The 16,371-nt window shown below is 51.5% G+C and overlaps 1 protein-coding gene across 1 annotated transcript in view; it reads left to right on the top strand.

Annotated features, from left to right (window-relative positions):
- Positions 1–1,165, top strand: part of LOC132584575 (hepatocyte nuclear factor 6-like) — a 42,862-nt gene extending 41,697 nt beyond the window's left edge. The window contains exon 2 of the mRNA XM_060256481.1: positions 848–1,165. Coding sequence (XP_060112464.1) covers positions 848–1,155 — 308 coding nt within the window. The 3' untranslated portion in view covers positions 1,156–1,165. The remainder of the gene's footprint in view (positions 1–847) is intronic.
- The last annotated feature ends 15,206 nt before the right edge of the window (positions 1,166–16,371 follow it).

Raw genomic sequence — 16,371 nt, 5'->3', positions numbered from 1 at the left:
TTCTGTGGCCCCAGAAGGCAGGACCAGAACCAGTGGGTTGAAATTAAATCAAAAGAGTTTCTGGCTCAACATTAGGAAGAACTTCCTGACCGTTAGAGTGGTTCCTCAGTGGAACAGGCTTCCTCCTTGGGAGGTGGTGGGCTCTCCTTCCTTGGAGGTTTTTCAACAGAGGCTAGATGGCCATCTGACAGCAGTGAAGATCCTGTGAATTTAGGGGGAGGTCTTTGTGGGTTTCCTGCATTGTGCAGGGGGTTGGACTAGAGGACCCTGGAGGTCCCTTCCAACTCATAAGAACATAAGAGAAGCCATGTTGGATCAGGCCAACGGCCCATCAAGTCCAACACTCTGTGTCACACAGTGGCAAAAAATTTTATATACACACATACACTGTGGCTAATAGCCACTGAACTCTAGGATTCTATGACTGTTAAGAGCAGTTCCTCAGTGGAACAGGCTTCCTCCTCGGGAGGTGGTGAGGTCTCCTTCCTTGGAGGTTTTTAAGCAGAGGCTAGATGGCCATCTGACAGCAATGAAGGTCCTGTGAATTTAGGGGGAGGCGTTTGGGAGTTTCCTGCCTTGTGCAGGGGGTTGGACTAGGTGACCCTGGAGGTCCCTTCCAACTCTAGGATTCTATGACTCTCGGACATTTTCCTCCCAGCCTGTCGGCGATCCTACTGTGCATGTGATAGAATGGCCGAAAATTCATTTCTTTCGAATGTCTTTTCTTAAACGAATCCTTTCCTTTTGGTTCGCGTGTGACTGACGGCTTCTTGCTTTTCCTCTCCAACTCTTCTTCTTCCTCCTCCTCCTCCTCTCTCTGCCTTCCTGCCCCTCCCCCCCCTCCCAGCCTGCAAAAGGAAAGAGCAAGAGCAAAGCAAAGCCGATCGAAACCACGTCCCTAAGCGCCACCGGCTGGTCTTCACCGACATCCAGCGCCGCACGCTCCACGCCATTTTCCACGAGAACCAACGCCCTTCCAAAGACCTCCAGATCACCATTGCTCAGCAGCTGGGGCTGGAGCTTTCCACCGTCAGCAATTTCTTCATGAACGCCCGGCGGCGCAGCCTGGACAAGTGGATGGACGAAGGCCGTTCCCCGTCCTCGGGGGGCCACGCCTCCAGCGCTGCCTCGGCCATCACTTGCACCAAAGCGTGATGGACTCCCCACCCCCCGAGCTGACCTTCTCTTCCCTTGACCCTCCACACATACCAAAGATGGCAGGACGAGATGGCGCTTGGCCAACGTCTCGCCCCCAAAGAGCCGGCTTCGTCTCTTCGCTGGATGGAAGCCCGCTCCGAAACCAAACCCAGATCCCCTCAGCGAGGTAACCGCACCATTACCGAGACTCCAAGGAGGGCCGCACCAAAATTAATAAGACTAATACTAATAATAATCAGGAATAGAAATAGAGCATCTCCCTTTGTGGAAGGAGGGAGGCTTCGCAAGATGTGGAGATCGAGGCCCCTTCGTGAACTTTCCCTTCAACGACATTTCCCTTTGCGACCCGATCTTTGTGGATCTTGTAGAGGAGGCAGTGCCACCTAGTGGTGAGAGGCTGGTATGGAGAGAGAGAGAGAGAGAGAGTGTGTGTGTGTGTGTTTGCAGAGAACCCAGATGATGAGGAAGGGGGCAGCACAGTATTGTAAAGTCTGCACAAAGCTAATGCAAAGCTGAAAACCAAGGCCAAACACAGGCCAAGTGAGACTAGGTAAATAGAGCTCCCCCCACTCCCCGGTAACGGTTGGCTGGATAAACTCCGAGCAGATCCCAGCTAGCTTCCAATATGCTTAACATATGCACATGAGAAGAGCCCTGCTGGATCAGACCAATGGTCCATCTAGTCCACCATCCTGTCTCACACAGTGGCCAGCCAGTTCCTCTGGAGGGCCAACAACAGGGCAGAGAGGCCAAGGCCTTCCCCTGAGAAGAACCTCAGAAGAGCCCTGCTGGGTCAGACCAGTGAGGGTCCATCCAGTCCAGCCTCCTGTCTCACACAGTGGCCAGCCAGTTCCTCTGGAGGGCCAACAACAAGGCAGAGAGGCCGAGGCCTTACCCTGATAAGAACATCAGAAGAGTCCTGCTGGGTCAGACCAGGGAGGGTCCATCCAGTCCAGCCTCCTGTCTCACACTGTGGCCAGCCAGTTCCTCTGGAGGTCGAACAACAGGGCAGAGAGACTGAGGCCTTCCCCTGAGAAGAACATCAGAAGAGCCCTGCTTGGTCAGATCATGGAGGGTCCATCTAGTCCAGCCTCCTGTCTCACCCAGTGGCCAGCCAGTTCCTCTGGAGGGCCAACAACAGGGCAGAGAGGCCGAGGCCTTCCCCTGAGAAGAACATCAGAAGAGCCCTGCTGGGTCAGACCAGGGAGGGTCCATCTGGTCCAGCCTCCTGTCTCACACAGTGGCCAACCAGTTCCTCTGGAGGGCCAACAACAGGGCAGAGAGGTCGAGGCCTTCCCCTGAGAAGAACATCAGAAGAGCCCTGCTGGGTCAGACCAGGGAGGGTCCATCTGGTCCAGCCTCCTGTCTCACACAGTGGCCAACCAGTTCCTCTGGAGGGCTAGCAACAGGGCAGAGAGGTCGAGGCCTTCTGGCTCTGGGATTCTGAGCCGTGTATCTATCTAACCCCCCTTTAAATCTGTTGCTTGCTGTGGCCATCACAACACCCTCTGGCGTTATTATTCTCCGTGTAAGGCAACCTCCAGGTGAGTCCTGAAGCTCTCCATGGATTAAAACTGATCTTCAGACCTCAAAGATCAATTCCCTGGAAGAAAATGGCTGATTTGGAGGGCGGATTCTCTGTTGGGTTACCAACCTCCAGGTGAGGCCTGGAGATCACCATGAATCACAGCTGATTCCATCTCTCCACTAGGGGTGGAGCCTGGAAGGCTTCAGCGAGGGACCTCGGCAGGGTCTCATCATTTTTCTCTAGGGGAACTGATCTTAGTAGCCTGGAGACCAACTGTAATTCTGGGAGAGCTCCAGGCCTCACCTGGAGGTTGGCAACCCTGTGTACATCCTTTCTTTGTAAAGGGGTGGGGTAACCAAGGGACAGAATTTTAGACTCTTTCAGGGGTGGAATTCTAGCTGGAGCTCCTTTGCATATTAGGAAACACACCCCTGATGTAGCCAATCCTCCTGGAGTTTACAGTAGGCCCTGTACGCAGAGTGTTAAAGCTGCAGTACTGCAGTCCTAAGCTCTGTTCAAGACCTGAGTTCGATCCCCGGCGGAAGCTGGGTTTTAAGGTAGCCAGCTCAAGGTTGACTCAGCCTTCCATCCTTCCGAGGTCGGTCAAATGAGTCCCCAGCTTGCTGGGGGGAAAGCGTAGAGGACTGGGGAAGGCAATGGCAAACCACCCCGTAAAAAGTCTGCTGTGAAAACGTCGTAATGCAACGTCACCCCAGAGTCGGAAACGACTGGTGCTTGCACAGGGGACTACTTTTACCTTTAAGAGCCCCATGACGCAGAGTGTTAAAGCTGCAGTACTGCAGCCCTAAGCTCTGCTCACAACCTGAGTTCGATCCCCGGTGGAAGCTGGGTTTTCAGGTAGCCGGCTCCAGGTTGACTCAGCCTTCCATCCTTCCAAGGTCCGTCCAATGAGTACCCAGCTTGCTGGGGGGCAAGTGTGGATGACTGGGGAAGGCAATGGCAAACCACCCCGTAAAAAGTCTGCCGTGAAACGTTGTGAAAGCAACATCACCCCAGAGTCGAAAACGACTGGTGCTTGCGCAGGGGACCTTTCCTTTCCTTTTTCCTGTACGAAGAGCCCTGTAAGCTCTTGGAGGATTGCCTACATCAGGGGTGTGTGGCCTAAGAGGCAAAGGAGCTCCTGCTAGAATTCCGCCCCTGGACTTTTTGCCTCGGCCATGAAAATGTCCTTAGGTTGGCCCTTTCCCTTTTAAGGGCACATTCGCTCACGGAAACAGAAACCAGTTTCCAAGCGGGTGTCTTTGCCAAGGACAGTGTTCAGTTGAGTGGAAACTACAGAGCATCACTTTGCATCAGCAAGGACTCTGTTCTGTTAGATTGATCCGGGTGGCGAGCTGCGTTGGTCTGAAGCAGCAGAACAAATTTGTTCTTTAAGGCCTACAAAGTTGAATTCTGGGTATAAGCTTTTGTGTGCATGCACGCATCTTCAGATACAAAGTTTGAGTCCAGGGGTATCTGGAGAGCCAGTTTGGGGTAGTGGTTAAGTGCAGGGACTCTTATCTAGGAGAGCCAGGTTTGATTCCCCACTCCTCCACTTGCAGCGGCTGGAATGGCCTTGGGTCAGCCATAGCTCTGGCAGAGGTTGTCATTAAAAGGGCAGCTGCTGGGAGAGCCCTCTCAGCCCCACCCACTTCACAGGGTGCTTAAGTGCACGGGCTTTCCTGAGAGAACCGGGTTTGATTCCTTACTCCTCCACTTGCAGCTGCTGGAATGGCCTTGGGTCAGCCATAGCTCTCTTATCTGGGAGAACCGGGTTTGATTCCCCCCTTCTCCACTTGCAGCTGCTGGAATGGCCTTGGGTCAGCCATAGCTCTCTTATCTGGGAGAACCGGGTTTCATTCCTCACTCCTCCACTTGCACCTGCTGGAATGGCCTTGGGTCAGCCAGAGCTCTCTTATCTGGGAGAACTGGGTTTGATTCCACACTCCTCCACTTAACACCTGCTAGCATGGCCTTGGGTCAGCCATAGCTCTGGCAGAGGTTGTCCTTAAAAGGGCTGCTGCTGGGAGAGCCCTCTCAGCCCCACCCACTTCACAGGGTGGTTAAGTGCACGGGCTCTTCTGGGAGAACCAGGTTTGATTCCTTACTCCTCCACTTGCAGCTGCTGGAATGGCCTTGGGTCAGCCATAGCTCTGGCAGAGGTTGTCCTTAAAAGGGCAGCTGCTGGGAGAGCCCTCTCAGCCCCACCCACCTCACAGGGTATCTGTTGTTGGGGGAAAAGATATAGGAGATAGTGAGGCACTCTGAGTCTCTGATTCAGAGAGAAGGACAGGGTATAAATCTGCAGTCTTCTCCTCCTCCTACGTGTAGACGAAAGCTTATGCCCAGAATTAAACTGTGTTGGTCTTAAAAGGCGCCACTGGATGCAAGCTTTGTTCTGTTTGAGTCCAAGGGCACCAACGAAGTTTTATGCAAGGTATAAGCTTTCATGGGCCTGCGCACTTCTTCAGAGACCTTGAAATGGAAGGTATCTGGGGTTGCCAATTCCCAGGTGGGGGGGGGGAGGTAGGGGATCCCCTGGTTTGGAGGGCCCCCCCCTGCTTGAGGGTCATCAGAAAGTGGGGGGGGGTAGAGGACAGAAATGTCTGCTAGGCATTCCATTATATCCTGTGGAGACTAGTCCCTATAGGGTATAATGGAGAATTGATCTGTGGGTATCTGGGGCTCTGGGGGGCTGTTTTCTTCTGAGGAAGAGGCACCAAAGTTTCACCATAGCATCTGGTTCCCCTCCTCCAAACATCCCCCAAGTTTAAAAAAAGATTGGACCGGTGATTCAGTTCTATGAATCCCAAAAGAAGGTACATATGAACATATGAAGCTGCCTTATACTGAATCAGACCCTTGGTCCATCAAAGTCAGTATTATCTTCTCAGACTGGCAGCGGCTCTCCAGGGTCTCAAGCTGAGGTTTTTCACACCTGTTTGGCTGGACCCTTTTTTGGAGATGCCAGGGATTGAACCTGGGACCTTCTGCTTCCCAAGCAGATGCTCTACCACTGAGCCACCGTCCCTCCCCAAATAAGGTACCCATATCCTTCATTATTTCCAATGGAGGGAATGCATTTAAAAGGTGTGTGGTCCGTTAAATTTGATGGCCAGAACGCCCTTCGGAGTTCAATGAGGCTTGTCACGACCTTGCTTCTGGCTCCACCCCCAAAGTCTCCTAGCTTCACCCCAAAAATCCCCGGATATTTCCTGAGTCAGACCTGGCACTCCTAAAGTTATCAGTCCATACGTATACTCTTCTAGTGCAGACCAGTGTGGCTGCCCTGTGAAACTATCTATTCTGTCCAGACGCACAGCAACAAGGGTCTGAAGAGGCTGGAAACTTCACCCAAGTTTCAATGTTTCTACCACCCAAGTTCTCCTGTCCTTCCAGATCTGGGGCCTACAGGGGTGGAATTCTAGCAGGAGCTGCTTTGCATATTAGGCCACACACCCCTGCTGCAGCCAATCCTCTTGGAGCTTGCAGTAGGCCCTGTAAGAAGAGCCTTGGAGGACTGGCTACATAGCGGGGTGTGTGGCCTAATATGCAAAGGAGCTCCTGCTAGAATTCCACCCCTGGGGGCTCTTCTTACAAGCTCTTGGAGGATTGGCTACATCTAGGGCTGCCAAGTTCCCAGGCTGGGTGGGTTTTCCCTACGCCAGAGGTTCCTAACCCACCGGCCCCCACTGGGTCGGCAGGGGGGATCCTCCCCCAACGTCACCAGCATGATGACATCACTTGCAGAGACATCATCGCACTGGCGACATCGCACACCGGCCACTCTAGGAGCTTCCGGGAAAACTCTATGGTTTCCCTGGACATTCTAGTAATTTGGGAGGGAAAAGTCTATGATACCTATTGTACCATAGGGTTTTCCCTCCCAAATTGCTAGAGCATCCTGGAAAACCATAGTTTTCCCGGAAGCTCCTAGTGGCCGCCGCATGACATCACTTGCAAGTGACGCCATCGTGTGCGTGAAAACACTCCCTCATCGGAGGCTGCGGGGGACTTGGCAACCTAGCTGCATCGGGGCAGGGGGGCGGTGTGTGGCCTAACATGCAAAGGAGTTCCTGCTACGAAAGAAGCCCTGGGAGTTCTCCATCCCAGTCTCCTCTCTGAAAAAATGGTACCTTAGCTAGTTTGAGACAGAAGCAGAAGGAATCTGGAAGGACTAGTCCGGGCTTTCTATAGGACGGCCGTAACCCCACCGTGTGGATTTAGGAACAGAGCTGTAATGGAACAGGATGTGCCAAGCAGGAAACCCGGCGGGGAGGTGCGTTGAATGTTTGCTGGGTTTAGGAAACTACAGCAAGGGCCGGTTGGTCCCTTGAATCCCTCTCAATCAGGTTTCTAGCAGAGAGCTGTGTTTGTCTCTGGTAGAAGAGCTGGATTCGAGTCCAGTCGCACTTTAGAGACCAACGAGATTTTCCAGGGGATGAGCTCTCAAGAGGCAAAGCTCCCTTTGTCGGATACAAGTAGGAACAGGGTATGAGGACTCAGGAAACTCTGCTTCAACTCACATCCGACAGAAGTAGCTTTGTCTCTGAAAATTCGGAGGCTCCGATCTAGGCATTCTACGACAGACTAACATGGCTGCCGGCGGGAAGTAGGAATGGAGATCTGAGAGCCGTTAGGTCTTTGTTGGAAGGAGGGAGGCTGGATAGAAAGGATCCAAAATGCAGAGGTTCGTTGCAAAATACAATAGCTTAATTCTGTTCTGACTTCTTTTATTTGCACCCTCCCATCTTCTGACCTCGATAAAAGAGCTCATGGATCTCCATCTCTGCTTGTATCCTTGAAAATTGTGTCGGACCCTCGAGTAGGGTTGCCAAGTCCAATTCAAGAAATATCTGGGGACTTTGGGGGTGGAGCCAGGAGACTTTGGGGGGTGGAGTCAGGAGACATTGGGGGTGGAGCCAGGAGCAAGGTTGTGACAAGCACAATTGAACTCCAAGGGAGTTCTGGCCATCACATTTCAAGGGACCGCACACCTTTTTAAATGCCTTCCTTCCATAGGAAATAATGAAGGATAGGGGCACCTTCTTTTGGGGCACATAGAATTTGACCCCCTGGTCCAATCTTTTTGAAACCTGGAGGGCATTTTGGGGAGAGGCACCAGATGCTACACTGCAAATTTGGGGGCTCTAGCTCAAAAAACAGCCCCCCCCAGAGCCCCAGATACCTCCAGAGCCTTTCTCCATTATTTCCTATGGGAATACATCTCCATAGGGAATAATAAAGTTCCCAGCAGATATTTCCCTCCCCTCCCCCCCGCTTTCTGATGACCCTGAAGCGGGGGGAAAGCCTCCAAACCCGGGGATCCCCTGCCCCCACTTGGGGATTGGCAACCCTACCCTCTGGTGCTCTGTACTCAACGCTGGCTCTCAATCAGCTCGCTGCAGCCGAAAAGCAGAGCTGCAAAACAGTTGGTGGGCAGACCCGGGGTTGACCTTTCTAGCCGCCAGGCCCTGGTCGCTTCCCAGCTGGGGGGCCTCTGGACACACGGGCTGCCCTTTGCGAAGATCCCAGCCGGTCCCCCCCCCCTGCAGGCGTTTTTAGTGCTCCGGGCCCTGGGGGGACATCAACCGGACGCTCAAAAGGATAGGAAGGACTTTGATGGTCCTCGTGACATTTGTAGTTGAAAAGGAACCGGACGGGATGGTTCTTTCACGGGGGGGGGGGCAGGAACAGGTAGAGTTGGAAGGGGGGCTTTGAGGGGAGATGAAAGTGAGAGTGTGTGTGGGGGGGGGGGAGTCTCCAGGGAGGCTGGTCAGAATCAAACCACAGCACCCCCCGCAGCTGCCTGGCTAGGAGTGCAGCCGGCATCTTAGAAAGGTCAGAGAACTGAAGTGGACTTTCCTTCTCCCTCTCTAAGATGCGATTCAGGTTTGATGAAAAACACTTAAAAAAAAAAAAAAGATCGGTCCAGGTGAGCAGCCCTGTTGGTGTGAAGCAGCAGAGGTTTGAGACCAGCGGCACCTTTAAGACCCACAAACTTTTCTCCAAGGCAGACGCTTTTGTGTTCATGCTCAAAATATGGTATCTGAAGAATCATAGAGATGGAAGGGACCTCCAGGGTCATCTAGTCCGACCCCCTGCACAATGCAGGAAACTCACAAACGTTTCCCCCTAAATTCACAGGATCTTCACTGCTGTCAGATGGCCATCTAGCCTCTGCTTAAAAACCTCCAAGGAAGGAGAGCCCACCACCTCCCGAGGAGGAAGCCTGTTCCTCTGAGGAACCGCTCTAACAGTCAGGACGTTCTTCCTGATGTTGAGCTGGAAACTCTTTTGATTTAATTTCAGCCCGTTGGTTCTGGTCCTGCCTTCCGGGGCCACAGAAAACAATTCTGCACCATCCTCTCTAGGGCAGCCCTTCAAGGACTTGGTGATCCTATCACCTTTCAGCCGCCTCCTCTTCAGGCTAAAGAAGTGTGCATGCACGCAAAAGCTTATACCCTGAGTAAAACTTTGTTGGTTTTAAAGTAAGTAAGTAAAATTTTATTTATATCCCGCCCTCCCCCGCCAAAGCAGGGCGGTGTTCTGTAGAATTGACCCATCCTCTGAGAACTCCATTCTCCTGCTTTTTCCGTCCAAATTACAACTCTGGCCCCATTTCCTAAACAAGGGCGAGGAAATTCCTGAGCAGTGACATGCAGAGACACAACAGCCAGCCTCCAGGGGCAGAAGGGGGGAAGAGGTCGGTGCCGTTGCTTCAGGAATAGCTGAACGATACAATCCTAGAGGATAGCACGAACCCAAGCAAAAGTGAAATGGAAGGAGGCCCAACTAGAACTGGGAGATTGTGTGGCAGAATCAGCGTGGCTCAGTGGCAGAGCCTCTGCTTGGCCTGCAGAAGGTCCCAGATTCAGTCCCTGGCATTGCCAGATAAAAAGGGCCAGGTGCTGTGAAAAACCTCAGCTTGAGGCCCTGGAGAGCTGCTGCCAGTCTGAGTAGACAATGGACCGAGGGTCCAGCTCAGTATAAAGCAGCTTCATGGGTTCTACATGTGAGATACAACACCTCAAAATACCCCACTTAAGGGTTGGATTCTGTGGACTGTATTTCTCCTGCTGCAAGGGGCCTCTTCCTGAAGGTAACCTGTGCGAAGAGAGCTGGCGGAGTGATTAACACAGCAACGGTGCACAACCTGATTAAAGAGTAGATAAAGGTTTGTGTGAAAGCCAGTTTGGTGTAGTGGTTAAGTATGCGGACCCTTATCTGGGAGAACCGAGTTTGATTCCCCACTCCTCCACTTGCAGCTGCTGGAATGGCCTTGGGTCAGCCGTAGCTCTCGCAGGAGTTGTCCTTGAAAAGGCAGCTGCTGTGAGAGCTCTCTCAGCCCCACCCACCTCACAGGGTGTCTGTTGCACCTGCAGCTGCACCTGCTATTCAATGGACAAGGGAGGGGAGGAGAGAAAGAGGGAGGAACCCTCAGAAAGGTTCAGGGGCTGCGCTCCTGCGAGCTCCTGCTGAATTCAAGGCCTGCTCTTAGGAGAACAGACCCACAGGATCCAGTCCTAAAAATACCACTGCTGCCTCTAAGTTCACTGCCTGGGAATCACTCCTTGAAAAGCTCATCCAAAACAGCACAAGCCAAAGATTTCTCTGCCCTCTTTCCTATTACCAGGATAGCTTTATCGTCCACACTTTTTGAATTTGACTCGAGAGGTTGGTTTTCCAAAATGTTTCGTGCCGATGCCCCGTTGGCCGTGTCAGTTGCCTCCCACCTTTTAGATTTCCACTGCCAGGATTCGAAAATTTGTTTCCCTAGGGCTACAGCTGCGTTTGGGGTGCTACTGAGGACAGGTAGGGGAAAAACAGGGAGTTCTTCCGGAGCATTTGAAGATAGGAGAATATTTCCTCCTCCCCCGCTCCCGGCACAGGTCCACTCGCTGCCTAAAGTAGAAATGTTCACTGGAAAATAGCACTCATAAGGGTACGCCAGTTTGGTGTAGTGGTTAAGTGTGAGGACTCTTATCTGAGAGAACCGGGTTTGATTCCCCACTCCTCCACTTGCACCTGCTAGCATGGCCTTGGGTCAGCCATAGCTCTGGCAGAGGTTGTGAGAGCCCTCTCCAGCCCCACCCACCTCACAGGGTGTCTGTTGTGGGGGAGGAAGGGAAAGGAGATTGTGAGCTGCTCTGAGACTCTTCGGAGTGGAGGGCGGGATATAAATCCAATATCTTCTTCTTCTTCTTCTTCTACGCTTGCAAATTTTGAATGTGTGTCGATCAGAGGAGAGAGGTGAGATTGACGTCAATGGCCTGTCATCTGAAGGCAGAAACCCATTCCGGATGGGGACTAGTTAGCTAGATGGCCAGCACAGCCTGGAATCTGAGTTAGTAATACAGAGTCGATCCCACCTCTCAGGAACGTTGTAACAATGGAGACCATGTCCGTGAAAGTCTTTGAACCGCCCTCAAGTGCGATGCGGATGCCAAATATTCCAGGCGCGCTGAGGAATCCATGACCTCATGAATTGCCAGAACTGGCTTTGCTTCTGTACAATCGGTTGCTGCTGCCGCCACATACGCAGTGGATGCAAGCACGGCTCAGTAACCCCCCTCCCCCTGTCCCCCCCCCCCTCTCTGCTGGCCACTGCCTCCTTCCCCCGTTCCTGTGGAGTGTCCCCACTGTCTAAAAAAAAAAAATACGTTGAAATTGCTGAGAAAACTTCTACCTCACTTCGTCACTTGCACCAAAAGATACCAAAGATTGTTTCGTTTTGGTTTGGTTTTTTTGGCAAAGGAGTCTTTGTGCGTCTGGCGTGGGTGTGCATGTGTTCAAGAATGTGTGGGTGCGTGCGCCGTAATATATCTATATTTCTATATATATTTTTTGCATGGCTTTTCAAAGTACTCTGTTTTGTGTCCAAACTCTCAGCTTGCTCTGGCCAGGGGGGGTGGGGAGGAAAGGCCATCCTGAGTTGCTGAAACCGACAACAGACCTCGATCCGATTGTCACAAATTGTCCCCTCCCTTTGCCCCCGTACTGCATTTATGCTACGAATAAAATGCACTTTAGTGAGCAAACCACAGGGGCAGAATTCTGGAAGGTCCTTTTATACAGCTCCAGAGACACACGGAAAGGAAAAGGACATTTTGGGGGGGTTCTAAATGATGTTATCTCCAAATACAACTTCTAAAGATACAGCGATATTCTCTACAAGTGCGGGCTCAGAAGATGTTAGCAGCGAGGGGGAAATCTCTCTTAATTCCCACCCATCCCGAAATATGTCTAGCCAGTGCAAAAGTTTCCTTACTACCATGTGCTTTCCACTTCCCCAATAAATGTTTGAGGTTATTCCAGTGCTGCACAAGGCATGTAGATAAAAGAAAAAAATTAATGTATGTTTGCAGATATCAAAGCACATCGAAGGGCTGTTTTGCCTGTGGACAATCTCACAATGTTGGCAGCCACAATTAGAACTTTCCTGAATTTTTTTTTGGGGGGGGGGCGGAATAAAAGCCTGGCGGATGGAGGACCAGCCTTCCTGGAAACCAGGCTTAATTTTTATGGAGCGGATCTACCCTGGGCTCTACCAGTCAGGCTTGCTAACCTCTAGGTAGTTATACAGAAAGAGATGGTTAGACAGAAAAGTGATATTGTAACAAAAGGGGAAAAAACTGCATAAGAGTAACACAAGCCTTGGCTTGCTACTCTATATTTTGAAACGAACAATTTAGTATCAATATTATTGGCAAAAAACACTAGACACCAGACGGCAGATTTTAACAACGTTGGCAAAATTACAATAGATGGCCTGCGTAACGATCCTTTTCAGTCGTCTTCTTCAGGCTGCCGTACACTAGGTAAAGCCTTGAATTCAATAATGGAAGACCCAGTCTTTCCTTCAAATTGATATTTGTCAGATTCAAAGCTTAGCACAGAGACGTTTTGAATCTGACAAAAGGTAGCCCCTAATGGAAGACGGTTGATCTCTGAGGCTTCAACTACAACTGTCTATATAAGGACCAGTCTGGTGTAGTGGTTAAGTGCACAGACTCTTATCTGGGAGAACCAGGTTTGATTCCCCCCTCCTCCATTTGCAGCTGCTGGAATAGCCTTGGGTCAGCCATAGCTCTTGCAGGAGTTGTCCTCGAAAGGGCAGCTTCTGTCAGGGCTCTCTCAACCACACCTACCTCACAGGGTGTCTGTTGTGGGGGAAGAAGATATAGGAGATTGTAAGCCGCTCTGAGACTCTGATTCAGAGGGAAGGGCGGGGTATAAATCCGCAGTCTTCTTCTACAACAATTGCAAAAGCTGGAAAGTGTCTAAATATAAAGTTGAAGGAAATACTTTTATACTTTCCCCCCCCCCCTTTTGTTACAACCTCCGGGTAGGGCCTGGAGATCTGAGACGGCAACTGATCTCCATGTGACAGAGACCAGATCCCCTGGATCTGAAAACGGCTGCTTTGGAAAGCAGATACGATGGCCTTGGACCCCCCCCCGCAAAGCCCCTCCCCAAAGCCCACCCTTTCCAGACTGCACCCGCCAGATCTTTAGGTGTTTCCCAACCCACAGCTGGCAGTAGGGTTGCCAATCCCCAGGTGGGGGAAGGGAATCCCCCAGTTTGGAGGCCCTCCCCCCACTTCAGGACCATCAGAAAGTGGGGGGAGGGAAAAGTCTGCTGGGAACTCTGTTATTCCCTGTGGAGACATTCCCATAGGAAATAATGGATCAGCGGGTATCTGGGGCTCTGGGGGGGGGCCCTGTTTTTTGAGGTAGAGGCACCAAATTTTCAGCATAGCATCCAGTGCTACTCCCCAAAATACTCCCCAAGTTTCAAAAAGTTCGGACCGGGGAGTCCAGTTCTGAGCCCCAAAAGAAGGTGCCCCATCCTCCATTATTTCCAATGGAGGGAAGGCATTTAAAAGGCGTGCGGTCCCTTTAAATGTGATGGCCAGAACTCCCTTTGGAGTTCATTTATGCTTGTCACAACCTTGCTCCTGGCTCCACCCCCAAAGTCTCCTGGCTCCACCCCCAAAGTCCCCAGATATTTCTTGAATTGGACTTGGCAACCCTAGCTGGCAGACTTATCTAACGCCCCCCCTCCCCGAAAGTGTGAGCCTCTGGTTCCACCCCCCCCCCCACCCACAAAACGCAGTCTCTCCCACAAATGGGCTGCATCAACAGAGGCCAAAACTGGATCTGGGGTACAAACATTTGATGAAACAAAACCTTTTCAGGGGACATTTTTTAAAAAAGCAAACTGACACACTGCTGTTGAACCCCCAAAAGCAGCGGTGAGGCTCAGACAGCCATTGTGAGTGGCGTGGAATAATGGTTAGAGGGTGGCGGTGGCGGATCTGGGAGATCCAGGTTCAAATCTCCAGCCTGCCATGGGAACTTGCTGGTCTACCTCAGGCCAGCCAACCTCTCTCAGCTTGGCCTTCCTTACAGGGCTGTTGTGAAGTTAAAACCGAAGGGAAGGATGTAAACTGCTTTGAGTCCTCACTGGGGGGAAAGGCACACCAATGAAAGAAATGAAAGAAATAAAACAAATAATTCTGCTACTCTATCATCTTTCGGGCTTCACCTTTTGCCTGCTGAAGAAGAAGAAAAGATTGGATTTATACCCTGCCCTTTGCTAGCTGATGGAGTCTCTGAGCAGCTTACAAATCTCCTTCCCCTTCCCACAACAGACACCCTGGGAGGCAGGTGGGGCTGAGAGAGCTCTGACAGAAACTGCTCTTGAGCAGGACAGCCCTGAGAGAACTTTGTGACTGACCCAAGGTCATATCAGCAAGTGCACTTGCAGGAGTAAGGAATGAAAACCCGGTTCTGTCCAGGAATGGTACTCTTTTGGCACACGACGCCCAGCCCAGGTGACATCTTTGTGCAACAATATCAGCAATAAAACACATCGCTAAGACCTGATGAAGAGCAACCAGTAGGGAGATCAGCTATAGATGCTGAACGAAGGCAATAACCAAGGGCTTCCTTTCACCTTTTGGTGGTTTTTGCTGGTCTTTCCTGCCCAAACAGGATGTGTGAATGGCAGATGTGGATTTTGGGTAGAACACGTGCAAAAGATCCTGGTTTGGTTCCAGCCGCCAGGGTGGCTTCCAATATTCCCTCTAAACTGTGGAGTCCCGTGAGCAAAAATTCTGCCTTGTGAGCTCCTGGCATTAAAGCTTGTGAGCAATTGCACCGATTCGTTCGCTTTGGGGGTGTTTGCCCTGAGCTGAGGCAAAAATGTGTGAGCCGGAGGCTGAAAAAATTGTGAGCTAGCTCACACTCACTCAGCTTCGAGGGAACACTGGTGGCCTTTTAAGAACACCTCACACTTGGTGGATTGGCGGCAGGAGACGTGCCAGCAGGGCCGTAGCGAAAACCACGGCTACCGAAAGCAAGAAGCAGCCTCCGAGCTGCAAACCCAGAAGACCTCATGGCGCATACCCTGGAGAACCTTCAGCCGAGATGTTTCCGACTGGGGTTCGCTCGCCTTTTCTTGTGAAACTTTCAAAAAAGTCCCCAGAGCAGTTTCCTCCGAGAGTCAGGAAACTTTCTACGTTTCCCTTGAGCCTTGGCTGCAGAACAGCAGCCGGCCAATCCATTTGGACTTTTAAGTATTTGTTTCTGATTGCTTTAGCCCATTTGTCACTGGGAGGGTCACTTCTGCCTGCTCAGGAAAGGTTCCAACCCCAGCGCCTCACTTGGAGCCCTCCAAAGCATGCAGAGACACGGCAGTGGTCCTCTCACCTCTCTTGGGATGCTTCTGTTGGCGGCATTCAAGTGGTTTCGGAAAATTTTCGGGATATTTGGGATTCCAGGGGACGTTCCCAACAAACTGTCGAGAGACCGAAACTGAACCCATGTGAAAAGTTCTCATGGGCCAGATATGCCCCCCCCAAGCTATAATTTGCTCTCTCAGCATTAGACAGTACTTGCCAGCTTGGTGTAGTGGTTAAGTGTGCAGACTCTTATCTGGGAGAACCAGGTTTGATTCCCCACTCCTCCACTTGCACCTGCTGGAATGGCCTTGGGTCAGCCAGAGCTCTCTTATCTGGGAGAACCGGGTTTGATTCCCCACTCCTCCACTTGCACCTGCTGAGGTGGCCTTGGGTCAGCCAGAGCTCTCTTATCTGGGAGAACTGGGTTGGATTCCCCACTCCTCCACTTGCAGCTGCTGGAATGGCCTTGGGTCAGCCAGAGCTCTCTTATCTGGGAGAACCGGGTTGGATTCCCCACTCCTCCACTTGCAGCTGCTGGAATGGCCTTGGGTCAGCCATAGCTCTGGCAGAGGTTGTCCCTGAAAGGGCAGCTGCTGAGAGAGCCCTCTCCAGCCCCACCCACCTCACAGGGTGTCTGTTGTGGGGGAGGAAGGTAAAGGAGATTGTGAGCCGCTCTGAGACTCTTCGGAGTGGAGGGCGGGATATAAATCCAATATCTTCTTCTTCTTCTTGCTTTACCCCCCAAAAAGCCAATCACTAAACCAGAAAAGTTTATTTATTTATGCAGTGCATTATGATATATATTCCAGGCCCTCTGCATTGAAATCAAGGACTCTCCCACTTATTTGAAAAAAAACCCCCAAAACCTCAAGACATGACATGGCAGGTTGCCCTATTTCCCCTCTGGCCTCTCTCCTAGCCTTGCTCCAAGAGCAGGCTATTCTTCAGAAATTTAACCAGCGGATGAGAGAAAGCTTCATCTGCCCAATTCTTAAGC

Source organism: Heteronotia binoei, chromosome 1 (assembly GCF_032191835.1).
Source record: "Heteronotia binoei isolate CCM8104 ecotype False Entrance Well chromosome 1, APGP_CSIRO_Hbin_v1, whole genome shotgun sequence".
Taxonomy (NCBI): domain Eukaryota; kingdom Metazoa; phylum Chordata; class Lepidosauria; order Squamata; family Gekkonidae; genus Heteronotia; species Heteronotia binoei.
This window is presented reverse-complemented; position numbering and strand designations above follow the sequence as displayed.